Here is a 16661-nt window from a genome sequence, read left to right on the forward strand (position 1 = left end):
ATTCTCTATGTACATCTCAAGGAGTGAACCAAAATCTATTGATATTGTATGGACTTGGGTCATGATAGCTGTCCAATATTAAAAGACAAAAATGTATAAAATAAAAATTTGTAAAATAACTATTTTGGTTAACTCTATAGATAAACATTAACACTTTTACGCAAAACGATTTAACGTGCAAGTCGGAATGAGTACATTCTAAAGAGAGGAGTTAGTCCTATACTTATGATTAGTCAAAGTTCAAATTTCTATTAGAAGAAATACACTTTAATGCTGAACGAACCCCTAGGAGATGTTGACTTCACAATCATGAATACATAGTGAACCTATAAATAAAATAACATATAAATAGGTTGCTTGTAGTTAGTTGTAACCGCAGCGCCAACATTGCAACGGCCAAGGGCACAAGCTGCCGGTTGAGTTTTGAAACTCACAACTCATGTATTGCCTCCAATTATCTCCAATAACAAAGTGGTTTTGGTTAATTAAGTCAAATCTTATTATTCAATCATAAAGTACATATTTGTAACCATCTTTATAGAACTCAATAAAATAGCACGTTCATGTCTCTTATCTTGACAACAACTAGCATCTCTCCTACTTGGATTTTAAACTTCAACCACAAGTTTCATGCTACATATAACTATGCCAGCCCAGAAACACTCCTCAAAAGAAGAGCATTAATAGTCAAATTTCACAAGAGAAAAAGTCCACAATATTATTGTACCAACACCACCCTATTCATTCCTATAAAAATGGTTCAACTCTCATCATAATCATCATCCATAGATAAAAAAAATGGCAGCTACAAAGGAGAAAAAAAGTGTTGCCATAATCTTTGGTGTCACTGGACTTGTTGGGAGAGAGTTAGCTAAGAAGCTAATTTTCCAATCTTGTTGGAAAGTTTATGGTATAGCTAGAAATCAAGAGACACTAGTTTCAAACACCCTTTTGAGTCCTCATTACAATTTCATTTCTTGTGATTTGCTTAACCCTTTAGAGACTCAAAAAAAGTTATCTTTATTACAAGATGTTACTCATGTGTTTTGGGTGACATGGGCTAGTCAATTTCCACTAGACACACAAGAAAGTTGTGACCAAAACAAAGCCATGATGTCAAATGCTTTGGATTCTTTGCTCTCAAATGCAAAGAATCTAAAACATGTTTCACTTCAAACAGGTACAAAGCACTATGTATCACTTCAAGTTCAAGCCCCTTTTGATGAAAAGAAGAAATTGTACTATTACAATGAAGAGTTTCCAAGGATGAGTAAGAGCCATAATTTCTACTATGCATTAGAGGATTTGCTTATGGAGAAATTGAATGGTAAGGTTTATTGGTCAGTGCATAGGCCTGGTTTATTATTTGGAAATTCAATTAGGTCATTTTATAATTTTATGGGAAGTTTATGTGTTTATGGGTCTATTTGTAAGAAATTGAATCTCCCTTTTGTGTTTGGTGGAACAAAAAAGTGTTGGGAGGAGCCTTACATTGATGGTTCAGATGCTAGGCTCGTAGCTGATCAGCATATTTGGTCAGCTACGAAATGTGTTATAGTTTCTACTAATGGGGAAGCTTTTAATTCAATCAATGGCCCAAGTTTCACTTGGAAAGAAATTTGGCCAATTGTTGGAAAAAAATTAGGGGTCATTATAGTTCCTCAAGAAATGTTTGATGAAAATTTTTGCTATTCAAAAGCTATGATTGAGAAGGAACAAGTTTGGGAAAAGATTGTGGAAGAAAATGGGTTGGTGAAAACAAAAGTTGAAAATTTGGCTAATTGGGAATTTTTAGATGCTTTATTTAGATTCCCTTTTAAGCTTATGGGGAGTAGAGATAAAGTTGATGAGTATGGTTTTGGTGTAAGGTATAAGACATTGAATTCAATATTGTATTGGATTGATTGTATGAGAGATGAGAAGGTGATTCCTTAATTTGAAGTGTTTTGGTGTTAGAAATTTATGGAGCACCACAAAATGGGGTTTTTTCTTAAAGAAATTAGTGGCAGTGTGATGTGTGCATGTGGTTGTTAAATTTTCCCTTTATTGTTGCTTTGTTTATAAGCTTATATATAGATGGAATCATCTTATTTAATTTAATAACTAGTAACAAACCCGTGCATACGCACGGGTTCTGTTCGATTACGCGAATTTGGATACATCATTGATTTTAAAAAAAATGTTAAAAAAATTAGATTAATAATTAATTATTTCATATATAAAAATATTTAGATCAATAAAATATTTTTTTCCCGTATATCATTTTTGGATTAAAAATATTTAATCATAAATACCATTTCTCGTATATAAAAATATTTAAATCAATAATAGATTTTTTTTTCCGTACAGAATTCATTTTTGTTTAGGTATCATTCACAAAAATATTTGGATCAATAGTAAATTTCGTATATAAGATTATTTAGATCAATAATAAATTTTTTCCCGTATACCATTTTTAAAAAAAAATATTTAGATCAATAATATATTTTTCGTATATTAAAATATTTAGATCAATAATATATTTTTTCCCGTATACCATTTTTTATCAAAAATATTTGATCATAAATACAATTTCTCGTATATAAAGATATTTAGGTCAATAATAGATTTTTTCCCGTATACAGACTTCATTTTTGTTTAGGTATCATTCACAAAAATAAGGGTATTTTGGATTTTTCCACAACCATTAATTTTCTTATATTATAGATTGATAGATTTTTTTTGGAAGAAAGAAGTGAGAAAGTGATGAAAGAGAAAAAAAATAGAGAATAGAGAGAGATTTGATAAGTTTGATAAAATATGAAAGTTGTATTATTTTAATAATAAAATTAAAGAACTTTATGGTACAAAGACCAAAAAACCACAATTTTAATGTGGTGGCAAAAAATCAAATAAGGGTATTTTGGACTTTTCCACAACCATTAATTTTCTTATATTATAGATGTATATACCTTCTTTTGCACATCATTGTCCACTTGTGTGTCACTTATTTATGGCCACAAATGGGATCATGGCTTTGTCTTCTCTATTGGCAAATAATATAATATTTTGATAATCACTTTCTAGAAATTCATTTTGTCCTACTTTCAGCTGTATTCTTGTGAATAATGATAAAATAAATTTTATAAGCTATTATAAACGTAGAAGTTGTTTTATTGTTCCAAGATACAGCACATTGGTAGTTGATTTTTGTCTTTTCTTTTGGCTAAAAATATAAAAATGACAAGTTTTTAAATTGTGGGTCAATGCCATTAAAAAATTGAGTAGTGATACATGGACATCTATTTCTTGGATACACCTATTTGATAACTCTATTCATTGAATACCTATTTATTTATTTTTATTTATTTTTATGTTGGTGTTTGATGGTGGATGGCTCACGACCAATATATAGGAGTTTTTTAATACTCTCTTTGTTTTTAATATAAGTTGTTTTGACATTATTATACATATAAGAAACATAATTATTGTGGTATGAAAAAGAGAGATTACGAAGAATCTTACAAAATTGATATTTATTAATTGTATGAGAAAGATAAATTTAAAGAATTAATAGAAGAGAGAATAATAAATACTTAAGAGTATCATTAGGGTAACTTGACTTTCAAGTTATTTCGCAAATTAAAGAATTAAAAAGAGATCAAAGTAAATTTGAAAGAGGTGTATGATTATTGAATGAATTACAATATAAGTACAAGGGAGAAGGAGGTATTTATACAATTAGAGAAGGCATAACAAACTTAACTAACCATAACAGTTAAGTTGTGACATTTTGCTTGTGTTGTAAGTCACATTTGCAATACTTTCAAATTTTTACCAACAACAATGTACAAAAACTGAAGTATACTTTTAACACCCTTCCTAATTCCGATTTCATATGCTCTTCATTCCCATTAATCCTTTGAGGCCTTCAAACATTGTTTGCTTCAAGGGTTTGGCTATAATATTTGTAAATTGTAATTCAGTCTTGTAGTATTCGATCTTCAAACTTTCTTTATCAACTTGATCCCTTAAGAAATGACATCTCCTTTCTACGTGTTTGCTCCTACCATGGCCCATTGGATATCTTGCTTGATCAGTTGTTGATTTATTTTCTACTACAACTTGATATTCATAATGTCATTTATATTTAACTCCTCAAATAGAGTTTTAATCCATAATGCTTGACATGTAACATAAGAGGCTACAACATACTTTGCCTCACATGAAGATAAAGTTGCAATACCTTGCTTCTTTTAACTCCATGAAATTGGTGTCGCTCACATCATGAACAAATAACATGTTGTGCTCTTCTTATCATCTTGATCACCACTCCTATCATCTGGGTCGAAGTAACCACAAACATTGGCCTTTATCCTAGTGTTTTGTTGATGTGACATGGATTTTCCATGATCTGTTATACCTCTAATGTATCTCAGAATTCTCTTGACTGCAAGCAAATGACATAGCCTTATTTTTTCTATGAACTTGCTTACCAATCCTACACTATGATAGATATCTGATCTTGTGTTGCAAAAATATCTTAATGAGCCAATGATCTACTTGTACAAATTGCTATCTACCATCTCTTCATCTTATTCATTCTTCAGTTTGATGTTGGTTTCCATTGGTGTAATTTCAAGGTTGCAATTACTCATCTGAAACTTCTTCAAAATATCTTCTGCATATTTCTTCTTATGTAAGAAAACTCCATATTTTATGTTCACAAACTTCATTCCTAGGAAGTATATATGCCAAATTTCCTAAGTCTTACATTTTAAACTTATTCTCCATGTTGGAATTTAACTTTTCTAATTCAATCTCCTTAGAACCTGTTACCAATAAATCATCCATGTAAAGACATAAGATGACTTGGTCTTGCTCATTTGGTCATTTCACATACACTTCATGTTCATATGAGTAACTATTTAAATCTAGATTTAGGAGGAATCCATCAATCCTCTTGTTCCATGCTCAATATGCTTGCTTCAATTAATATAGGGCCTTTCTCAGCTTGTATACCATTTCCTCTTTACCCTTTATCTCAAAACTCGGTGGCTACTGGACATAGACGTCTTATTCCAATGGTCCATTGAGAAATGATGAGTTAACATTCAGATGATACATTTTCCAATCACTATATGCTGCAATGGCCACCACAAGTCATATTGTTTAAGCCTAGCCATAAGTACACACAATTTATTGAAATCAATTCGTGCCTTTTGAAGAAATCCTTTTGCCACCAATGTTGCCTTGTACTTGGAAATTTCACCATCTAGTCTCAATTTCAACTTGTAAACTCACCTTACATTTATGGCTTTCTTACTTTAGTGCTCGACCAGTTCCTGGGGTTTCTTCTTATAAATTGACCTAAGCTCTTCCTTCATAGCACCAACCAATTCTCATGTTTCATGGCTTGATTGTGATCAATAATCTCTGACTTAACCATCATGGCTTCTTCAATTAGATCACCATTATTATTCGGTAAGAATAACTCGTAGGCACCTATGGAATGGTAACCGACCAAGATCATGACTAGACCTATATCATCTAACTTCCTTATGAGTTGTTCAGGTACATGTATGTAGCATAATCCAAAAGCATATCAAGTATCAAATGAAGAGGTAAATATTTGTCTTATAACAAACTATGAAGATAGTGATGAAGTAACTACTCTTTCATATAAACAAATGTGTAATTTAAGTGTAAAAATTAGCAAGGAAAATGATGAGTTAGAAAAAATTATTTTGACATATAAAAATCTTGTTAGATCTCTAGAAGATTAAAATGAAAGAATCATTGATGAAATGAATCATCTTATAAAATGCATTGTAAAATCTAATAATTGTAAATGTGATTTCTTAAAATGTGATATCAAAGATTTGTATGAAACATTAATCAAGTTCAAGAAATGGAGAGATTCCTTACTATATTATACCATGTTAATTTGTAGAATGTATTCTCACCACTTTATTTTTATGTGTCTCCATGTGAACCTATATGCAAAGTATTCTCAGGTTGAGACTGGTGAGTAGTCGTTTGTGGCATATTATGGAAGATCTCTAGAAGATTAAAATGAAAGAATCATTGATGAAATGAATCATCATATAAAAGGCATCGTAAAATCTAATAATTGTAAATGTGATTCCTTAAAATTTGATATCAAAGATTTGTATGAAATATTAATCAAGTTCAAGAAATGGAGAGATTCCTTACTATATTATACCATGTTAATTTGTAGAATGTATTCTCACCACTTTTATTTTTATGTCTCCATGTGAACCTATATGCAAAGTATTCTCAGGTTGAGATTGAGGAGTAGTCGTTTGTGGCATATTATGGAAGATGGTATAGAAGACCACTTCAATTGTTTTCATTAGATTCATGTTTTGCTGAACTATTACGTCAGCTAATCGATTGAATTAAATTAAAAACTCTGATATTCTAACATCGGGGTTGAGATTTGTTACCTTGAGATTTTCTGTGTTTTGATACTATGTTGGAATTGAAATGATTATACTATTGTTATGTTTGAAATTCAAGTACTATTAATGAATAAAAATTTAAGTATTTATGTGTGATATGACACCCTTGTTCTATATTTTTATGTTCCACCATGATTTTTTTTAGGGTTTAATATACTTCATCCCCTGCCAATATAGCGAGTTTCGGTTTGGCCCCCTTGAATGTTTTTTTTTACGAAACGCCCCTTATAAAACCCAAAACCTGGATTTACCAAACCCTTTTACCACATTTGCTGACTGGGCTTTGACTTGGAGATGATGTGGCAAAAGAGTTGTATAATTAATTAATTGAATTATATTTAACCACTAATACCTCCACTTTCCACCACCACCACCACCACCACCTCCACCTCCGCCGCCACTTCCTCCATATCCACTATCCCTGCTTCCACCATAACCAACACCACCATATCCTCATCCTCCCCCACCATGCAATGTATTTTGTGTGCTTCAACATCTTTCTTTTGGTTAGTAATTTCATGAATTTGGTTTTATGTTGAATATCAATACGTGTCTGCCCCTCCTCTGCGTTCTTTATTTCCAATGGCAAGTGATGATGCTTTAGACTTGTTGTCTAAGATGTTTAGATATGACACAAAGGAATGAATTTCAGTGCAGCAGGCATTAAAACACTAGAAGTAAACAGCTGATATTTATACTCAAGTAAACATAACAGAGGAGTGTGCAAATTGTCACTACAACCAAAATGGACGGTGTCAAGTTAACAGCAAAGGAAAAAGGGCCGCAGTGGATTGTTACTGGAAGCCCTTACTTTCTTGTTAAAAAAACAAAGTCATTACTTTCTTACACTAAACCTTTTTGTTGTATTTCAAATAATTTACAATTCTCCACACCATATATGTGTATCATTCACATGATAGCCACAACAGATCTTCATTGGATCCACAAATCCTGAAAATTATAATCAAACTTTGCATGTTAAAATAAATTTTACATATATGGTCATTACCTTTTAAAGATTCTGTTACCTTTTAAGTTTATTCAATTTGTTTGTTTCAACCACACATTAGAACACTAGAACAGTTTTGGTGTTGAGTTTATGGCTATGGTGTGTTGCATTGCAATTGTTGAAGTTGTGCTTTAGTTGTGAGTTGGCAGTGAGAACAATTAGTGCAGATTGTTGAGAGATCGGTAATGATGAATTTACAGTGCAGGTTGTTGTGAATGATGATGATAGTGCTGCGACTCGGTGTCGGTTTCCCGTCGTCGGTGTTGGTTTTGATTTCTCCTGCGTGTTGTCGCTGATGTCGTGCGATGGGTGTTGTAGCCTTGAGGATGCTGTCCTCTTATTGGACTAAAATTAACAAACTAATTAATTAAAAATTTCATAAATGATAATGAGTGTGTCTCTAAATATGTGTATATGGCCTAAATTTTTTATATATATTATGTTGAAGGTTTGTCTTTATAATTTGATAGGTCTTGTGAGTATTGACACAGCAAGAATAGCTTCGCCGGTGGAGCTGAATAATAATCTTATGTCACATGGAGCTGAATAATAGAATTGCACAACATAGATTTAAAAGCTTCTTTTAGTTCATAATGACTAGCTCTTTCAATGAAGGCTTATTGAGAAGATAGAACTCCTGTTAAAACCTCTTTCAATGAATTTCTAAATAATTTCTTCATTTTCTGGTAAATTAGGCAGCACATTAGGCTACACCAAGTGAATGATCTTCAATTTTTTCATGACTGCATATGTGAATATGCCCATGACGTATTTATATGCTTCTTTTCAAAGTAGTAACTGAGCAAAAGGATAGGTTTATTTTGCAGCAGAAGCTTAACAGTAGCATGTGCAAAAGGATAGTAACTGAGTGATGCTTCCATGCTTACTTCCATAAATTGGGCCAGGATGGTCGTACAAGGTAGGAGCTCCTAGTGCTGCATATCTAGTTGTTGTAGAAATATATGCATTGTATGCACCATATCCTCCCTGTGACATTCTTCCAGTTGGCTTAATGTCATCTTCCTATAAAAATATTACAACAAAATTATAGTACAGAAAAATTAAGAAAAATTAAAATAATCCATCCAATGTCCTTCAATAGTTAGCTCTAAACAACATGGAATTGAAAACTACTAGTATTATTTTATTTTAAAAAATGTCTTCATTAGACATGGAGCACCATTCTGGAATTTTCACAAACTATTTTTCCATAATATGAGAAGCTTTTCAAACTCTTGCCTTAGGAAGCAGGGATAATGGATATGGTGGAGGTGGAGGTGGAGGTGGAGGTGGTGGTGGTGGAAAGTGGAGGTATTAGTGGTTAAATATAATTCAATTAATTAATTATACAATTTTTTTGCCACATCATCTCCAAGTCAAAGCCCAGTCAGCAAATGTGGTAAAAGAGTTTGGTAAATCCAGGTTTTGGGTTTTATAAGGGACGTTTCGTAAAAAAAAACATTCAAGGGGGCCAAACCGAAACTCGCTATATTGGCAGGGGGTGAAGTATATAAAACCCTTTTTTTTATATTAAATAATATAAGAAAAAATTATTGGGGTTTAGGGTGTTACATCTACACTTCTATCTCACTCATTCTCATTACGTGATCAATCTTATTCACTAGAAATTATCTTCTTTTTATTTGTTGACAAAAACTAGAAATTCTCTTTTAGTCGTCTTGCATTGTTGTAATAGACGTAAAGGTAGCAACTTAAAATTGTAAAAAATTTGGTGTAAGTTATTGGGCCGAACCTTTGTAAAAACTCAAGTTATTGATAGCGGAAATCTCCACAAAAAAAATAAAAACTCTTAAAAATTAGAGGAGACCGCGTGAATTAAGGTTGAACTAGAATAATCTCCAATGTGGTCTTTCTTATTCTATCTTTTTATTTTTTGTTAATTATCTTTTTCGATGTATAATCTTTTCTTCTACTCTTTTTTTTTTAGAAAATTAATCGGCTTTTTAAAAATCATTTAAAAATCAAATATCACAATTCACCTTCTCACTCCCTGTTGTGTTAGAAGCCCCTTGTTCAACAGTTTTGAGATATTTTTGTGCTGATTTATTGTTGATCAACAAAAAACATGGGTGTTATAGTTGCCATTGGTGAAATATTGTTACAATACAACATACCTACATACCATTATCTAATCTAACTATCATACTATACATTATCAATTATAGTATATCTTCTCTTCTTATATATATCTATAACTACATTCTTCAATCATCTAGTTTGAAAATTCAATACTCTAACTGATACAGCAAATGTACCAAAGAAGAAAAAGGTGAAGAGAATAAGAACAACTGCTGACACCCCAATAGCTGAAACTCCATTGATTGTATCTTCATACCCTAGTGAAGCAGCTATATACTCTTTCACAGTGCCCTTAAATCCTGGTCCAACAATCACATCTTGCATGTCACCGAATTGAGATGTTATAACACCGCGTAGCGTCCAAGAAACCGGGCAGACATAATGGAACCAGAGCCAATATTTAGGAATATACTGAAACATTGCAAGAAAACTCATTGTCATTAAGGCTCAAAAACAATGATTTGATAAGTTTAAATATTAATCCTCTGCGCTGCATGGTGCAAGGACTGCGGAGACTGTTAGTATTAGTGAGTGAAAACTAATAGTTTCCGCAGTCCTTACATCGTGCAGAAATGTAGAGGATTTATTCACTCACCACTTTTGGAATGATGAAACCTGCAACGAGATTCCAAAGAGAGTAAAATGCGGAAGAAGTAACAGCTGCTAAATGTAATGTAGGTGTAAGACCGACACACATGATGCCGTAGAAGGTGAAATAGGTAAATGTCAGGAACATGAACACGAGATATAGTACAAACTTTTCTGCATTAGAGAGGGAAAAAATGATTTTAGGTGGTGCCGAAATCACGATGAAGGAAACACTTCAAAGGAAAAATGGAGATCTTACGGAGATTGTTCTCGAAACCCATCATGAAATATGTAATTACACCAAATACTATTGTCTGAACAATTTGATATGGGATTTCCACCAGCCCCTATAATGAGATTAAATAACCATGTTACACAATAAAGTTGCGTTGCTAATAAAGTTTATACAGAAATAGAAGACAAACAGATAACAAGTTGCGCTGCTTTTAAAATCATTTTTCAATGCATTGATGAAACCAACTATATATATACCTGTGCTGCTGCAAAGGCAATTGGAGAGTACATTCCAGCTGCTTTCTCTCGATAAAAAACTGTTCTTTCGGTCGAAACAACTGGTTGTATAGAAGACGCGTTTTTCACTCCAAGGAACAATAATGAAGAAAACAACGCGCCCATAATTACCAAAACTTGTTGAGTTGTTTCCCTATAAAAGATCAATGACATAGTTATTATCACTACTTTTGGTGCCTTTGTTTTTATGACAATGAGATCATGAATGATTTGTACCTTTTTGCGGCGACCTGCCAAAAGATTGAACCTAACACCAACGCGGCTACTATTGTAAAGATCATCCTTATTGCATTGTATGGTGGATTTCTCCAGTACAAAATTCTCTGCTTCCATAGACACTTGAGAAATTGTGACCATGTGTTTTGTGAATATAATGTGTCAAACTTCAATGGTTGTGAACCAGGAGCAGGTTGTTCGTATTGCTTAATAGCAGCTTCGACCGACCTGTGAAAAGGATGTGATGTAGCTGTTATTCTCATGCAAAACATTATATATGAGACTTGTCATTAGGACACTTGAAAATAATTAAGGTTACTTGAATTGGTCAGAGTTGTCGTAAACATCTGCAAAATCTACACCGATTTTCTCTTCAATAGCGGGCGTTGTAACCTCAAGCATCCAAGTAGCTGGATTGTAGCCACTGGAAATTGGAGTGATTCCCTTCATACTCTGCATAAAAACATATCAAAATTCGGAAGTTTTTAGCAACGAACATTAGCTTAAATTTAAGGAGCATCGTTTCTATCTTAACATTATGATCCTTACGCTACTAGAAAATGAGAGTGAAGAAAGTTATACAAGAAATAGTTAAAAGGAAGTGTCACCTGAAAATAACCTATCATCACACTTGATTGATTACCAATCTTCCCTCCATAGATAACTTGTCCTCCACGTTTCATAAGAAGTAACTGGGAAAGAATAACGAAAGCTACTTGATTATCGTGTATAACAATACTAAAACGAATTAGAAAATAGTACAACAACTCCGAACAACTAACTTCATCAAATGCTTCAAAAATGTCGATGCTTGGCTGATGTATGGTACAAACCACAGTTCGTCCGGTATCAACTGTATTGCGAACAGTTCTCATAACAATGGCAGCAGCACGCGCATCAAGTCCGGATGTAGGTTCATCCATGAAAATTATAGAAGGGTTTGCTACAAGTTCAACTGCAATCGTCAATCTCTTCCTTTGCTCGGTTGATAAGCCGGAAGTCCCAGGCATTCCAACTATAGCGTTTCTTAAACTCTCGAGCTCTACTAGTTTCATGACCTGTTCGACAAATTCCTTCAAAACAAGTATTTCATCAGTGAACTATTATTCGAAAAAATTAAGGTTTAAATATGCTTTTGGTTAACATGTCTCGTGTTCGGACTTACTTGCTTTTTTTCTCTGCTTACATCCTTTGGAAGCCTTAGTGATGCAGAAAACCACAGAGATTCCTGAACTGTCATTTCAGGAGAATGTATGTCATTTTGCTCAACATATCCTGCTATTCTCGCAAACGTGTGTTGCACTTTCGGAAAACCAGATATTTTAATATCGCCCTCGATATATCCTCCTGTTTTTCTTCCTGCAAGAACATCCATTAGAGTGGTTTTCCCTGCTCCACTTGATCCCATTAACGCGGTAAGTACACCAGGTGCGAAAACGCCACTCACATTCGCCAAAAGCTTCAACTTAGTTTCTTCTACACCTTGTTGTCTTATAGCCTGAAAAAACAAACAAGTTTGTTGAGAAATAGTAAATGGAACAAAAACAATCAACTCTTTCAACTTTCTTGCATTCGTATTTTCACAAACTCGATTCACCTTTGGCATATCAACGTAATAGTTAACATTGTGGAATGTCATTGTCAATGGCTGAAAAGGAAGAATCATTCCCTTGTTTTTGTTCTCTCCGTTAGTCGACTTGGAGCTTTTTTTTGACTCATTGTCGTCTCTATCAGAACTCTTTTCTGCGTCTTCATCCTCATTTTCAATAATCGCTCTTGGTTCTTTCAGTGCTGTGGCATGCAAATATAGAGAGCATAAACGAAACAAATGCTCCTAAAAGACCTGCGTTGATTAAAATGTGAATACGAGAAGAAATTGTTGTTAACTTACGGTTCAAGCAAGCTAGCGCCCATGTGGTCAAGAGGTTGAAAATGATTGTGTAGAGCAGTAAAATTCCCATACTTATCCAATACCAGCGATCTTCGACTGGTAAATTGAATGTCCTGAGTATATTGTGACCAACCGTGTCTTTCCCGAAAGCGGAAGGCTAAAATAGAGAATTTCTACAGATACATAAATCTTCTATAAACTATGTGCAAAATATTACAATATAGAAGTACCTGCATCCATCTTGTGGAAGTAAATTCATTGACAGAAACTGCTCGTTGTGCGTAGTTAAGAGGCGATAACCAGTAAGCCCAAACCCACCATGGCTTAATCATTCCTGAAATATTCAACCAAGATCATGAACATCGTCAACATTTCGAAAATGTGATCCTTTTGTCCATAGTTTTCGGTGCAACCTACCTAATGGGACGATAAATCCTCCCAATAAGAATAAAATCATCAGTACACCCGATCCTACTGTGTTACCAATGACCATATCGCGTCCAATAGAAGCCATAAGTCGGAAGAGACTTAACGCCATTTGATGCAACATTAACAACAAAAGCATGTAGCGGCCAAATCTGAAATAATAATCGGATTGCGAAGAGTATATTAATTTTAAAGAAAGGAAGGAAAAAAATGATAAAGTATGAATGTAAAGTAAAAAACCTCCCAACCGCAGGAGCGAATCCGATAGTATAGTATACAACACAAGTCCACACAACAGCTTCAACAATGGAATAAGGTACTTGAAGAAGCCATGAGGATAGTGTCCAGGCCCATGCAGGATAAAATAAATTTCCTCTTTGCGAATAGAAGACAGGGAGCCGAATTATCAAAAGAGAGAGCTCAGTAGTCCCGTTAAACAACATATGCACGAGTGCGTAAAATAGCGCGGATTGGTAGAGAATGCCGAATTCTTCGTTCTTAGGATAAGTTTTTATGTGTAAGAACATTGTGGATGTGATGACTCCAACAACTGCAACCTTTGACAGTATGAGAAATTAGTTAAATATCGAATTCTAGTTCTAAAACATTAAGAATTCGAAACTATTTACAGAAGCATAATTGTTTAATAAGGTTTATAACTATATGGTACCTGACAAGTTCTAAAAATGTAAAGAAATCGATTTCTATTGAGCAAGGTCAATTCTCGCGACAAACAAGCCTTGAAAAGATTCCAACTCGAGACAGCAAAATTTGACTTAGGCAAAGTTGAAGAATTACTTTTTGATTTGTCATAAGGAGCAGTATATATGGCTTCCATAGACTTTCCGAATTTTGAATTTCTGAAGGCTTCTGCAATCTCTGGTACTGAAATAAATTTATATGGTTTCGACGAATCAGCCCAGTATTGTGCTTGATCTTTTTTAGATGTTACCTGGTATATGAAAATATGTAAAAAAAAAAAAAAACCTCTGTAGCACCGACACCTCTGAAAAAATGTGTCAGTGTCAGTGTCATGTTTCTGTGTCTGTGCTTGATAGAATATAACTTCAAAAATCATTTGACCAAGGACCTTAAGAATATAAAAAATACCTCTTGAAGAAAATCTGCAACTCCCTTACGCGGTGGAAGTTTGAAACTCAATGATTCGAAAAACTCTACTACATTTTCTATGCGGCCTTGATATACTATATATCCATCTGATAAGAGTATTAGATCATCGAAAAGCTCGAATGTCTCTGGTGCAGGTTGAAGAAGAGCCATTAGTACAGTAGCTTCCATTTGATGAACAAAATTTCTTATGCATTTTACTATTTGGAAAGTGGTAGAGCTATCAAGTCCAGTCGATATTTCATCCATAAACAACGCTTTTCTCGGTCCAACAATCATTTCTCCTGCAAGAAATAAAATGAAACGAAGCGCAAAATGTTAGAACAACAACTCCGGTTCAAGAGAATAAAGATACTAAAAGCACAAACAATGAACTGAAGATGTATGGTAACAAAGTTCGGCCAATTGTGCATACGTCTCAGATAGTGAGAAGTAAGTGATAGAGAAATCACCTGTTGTTACTCTCTTCTTTTGGCCACCAGATATTCCCCTTATCATATCACTACCAACGACGGTATCAGCACAAACATCAAGGCCAAGCACTTTCAAGATATAATCTGTCATCACATTGTGCCTTTTGCCACCGACCGATGTTGCCTGTCGATTAAAATCAATTTCAGAAACTCTGAAACATAGTCTTTGGGATTGACGAAGTATGGATAATCTTCATACGTTCGAAACCAACCTTCATGAATGCATCAATTTCGGGACTTGGCAGCACATTTTTTTCCTTCTCTAAGCTCTCCAGAGTTTTCAATAACTCTGAATAAGAAATTTAAGTAACTCAATTTAGTCGCGAAATTGAATTTAAATCAAAAAATTTACAGCATAAACGCGATATTTAACATGTACCTGCATCACTTGAACCTTGACATCGGTTTGCAAAATCGAAAGTTTCTCTAACTGTTAATTCTCCCGTGTGATTATCAACTTGGCTAATGTATGCTGAAGCCCTTTGAATACAAAACTGGTCTTGCTCTTCTCCGTTGTAAGTTATACTACCGCTCGTCTGCAAAAATATATTACACAATCAAACGGGGTAATGTAATTTGACTAAGAAGCTCATGCGTAGAATATGCAGTTACCTTGAGTTCACTATCGAGTTTTCCAGCAAGAGCCAAAAGCAAAGAAGTTTTGCCAGATCCTGGAGGTCCTAACAACAATGTCATCCTATGAAACAACATAGTACTTTATGTTTGATACCAATCAATTAGCATAACAAACATGAGACGCGATAGAGAAAAAAAAACATTACCTTCCTGGTTTGATAACTCCATTGATATCATTCAAGATCGTCAAAGCATGTCTTTTAGGTTTACTTATCCCCAAACAATTTACAAAACCCTGAAATGATAACACTATCATGAAGGCAGCATTGTAATAACTGTTGAGCATAAAGGATAGTTATACCAGTAGTGAGGTTAGCTTGTCACGCAAGCAACTTCACTGATATCAACTATCCTTTATGCTCAACAATAACTACTAACCAAATTCATGTGGATTGAAAACACACTCACTCATAACAAATAAAAATCACACCTCAAGAGCATCTAGTGTGTAATTGATCAAAGTTGGTAAAGCTCTTTTCCCGGTTTTGACATTAGCTTCAATTTTCAAGTTTCTGAATTTTACTTCAATGCTAGGCACTTCCAACCCAACCCTTTTGCATTCAACCACACAGACAGTTACTTACACGTTAAGGCAGTTCAGTTTGTAGTTATGCAGAGACATCGAATTGAATGGACGCGGATTAACCAGTGACATAGAGTCATAGACTACTTGATAAAAAAAATGGAACAATATTAATTTACCTCTTGAAACGTTCCTTGATGGCGGAAAGAAGCTTATAATTATCTTGTTCATTGGTAGCCAAGGCATCCTTAACAAGATGTTCGCGATAAATGCGATTCAACTTTCTTACATCAATTTGTTCCATTTTATTTCTCTTAGATATTGAAAGTGGCGAGTTAAGAAATTCTGAAGATGGTCTCCTCATCAATGCCCAATTCATGCGCTTCGTCGTAGGCAACCTTAAGAGGGCATACATTTGAAGATCTTCTTCATCTTCTTCCACCCATTCTGCATTTGATGCTCTTTGAAATGAGTGTCCTCGTTCCGAAATCTCGAAATCAAGCCCTGCCATATTCTTTCTTCTTGTTCTTCTTTTTTTTTTTTTTTCTCTCTCTCTTTGAAAAGAAGTAAAAGATTTAAACAAAAAACAAAAACAGAAGTATAATAAAATTACATAATTTATAACATTGTAAATTGTTTTATGGATAGTTACTCCATAGAATCTACACACTAATCA

At 33.9% G+C, this 16661-nt stretch overlaps 2 protein-coding genes across 2 annotated transcripts; one reads left to right on the forward strand and one right to left on the reverse strand.

Annotated features, from left to right (window-relative positions):
* The first annotated feature begins 623 nt into the window (after nt 1-623).
* Nucleotides 624-2150, forward strand: LOC131633250 ((S)-8-oxocitronellyl enol synthase CYC2). The gene has a single exon (XM_058903957.1). The coding sequence runs from the start codon at nt 799-801 to the stop codon at nt 1933-1935; it is 1137 nt and encodes a 378-aa protein (XP_058759940.1). The 5' UTR covers nt 624-798; the 3' UTR covers nt 1936-2150.
* A 7540-nt stretch (nt 2151-9690) lies between these two features.
* On the reverse strand, nt 9691-16494 carry LOC131633246 (ABC transporter G family member 31-like). Its single transcript, XM_058903953.1, has 23 exons — nt 16165-16494; nt 15893-16013; nt 15609-15697; nt 15439-15523; nt 15206-15362; nt 15039-15115; nt 14806-14950; nt 14336-14637; nt 13896-14177; nt 13466-13782; nt 13217-13377; nt 13030-13133; nt 12800-12956; nt 12506-12699; nt 12074-12406; nt 11691-11981; nt 11517-11600; nt 11228-11361; nt 10909-11136; nt 10654-10825; nt 10421-10508; nt 10169-10335; nt 9691-9984 (listed from the first exon to the last, which is right to left on the reverse strand). The coding sequence occupies exons 1-23, from the start codon at nt 16398-16400 to the stop codon at nt 9703-9705; spliced, it is 4206 nt and encodes a 1401-aa protein (XP_058759936.1). The 5' UTR covers nt 16401-16494; the 3' UTR covers nt 9691-9702.
* Nucleotides 16495-16661: the final 167 nt, after the last annotated feature.

Source organism: Vicia villosa, unplaced genomic scaffold (genome assembly GCF_029867415.1).
Source record: "Vicia villosa cultivar HV-30 ecotype Madison, WI unplaced genomic scaffold, Vvil1.0 ctg.001100F_1_1, whole genome shotgun sequence".
NCBI lineage: Eukaryota > Viridiplantae > Streptophyta > Magnoliopsida > Fabales > Fabaceae > Vicia > Vicia villosa.

Bases quoted from the DNA above. Each gene is read 5' to 3' on its own strand.
- LOC131633250 (XM_058903957.1), top strand. From the start codon at position 799: ATGGCAGCTACAAAGGAGAAAAAAAGTGTTGCCATAATCTTTGGTGTC.
- LOC131633246 (XM_058903953.1), bottom strand. From the start codon at position 16,400: ATGTATGCCCTCTTAAGGTTGCCTACGACGAAGCGCATGAATTGGGCA. The intron at 16,014-16,164 runs GTAAATTAATAT...TGAATGCAAAAG, and splicing joins ATCAAGGAACGTTTCAAGAG to GGTTGGGTTGGAAGTGCCTA. The intron at 10,336-10,420 runs GTAAGATCTCCA...TCTCTAATGCAG, and splicing joins GGGTTTCGAGAACAATCTCC to AAAAGTTTGTACTATATCTC.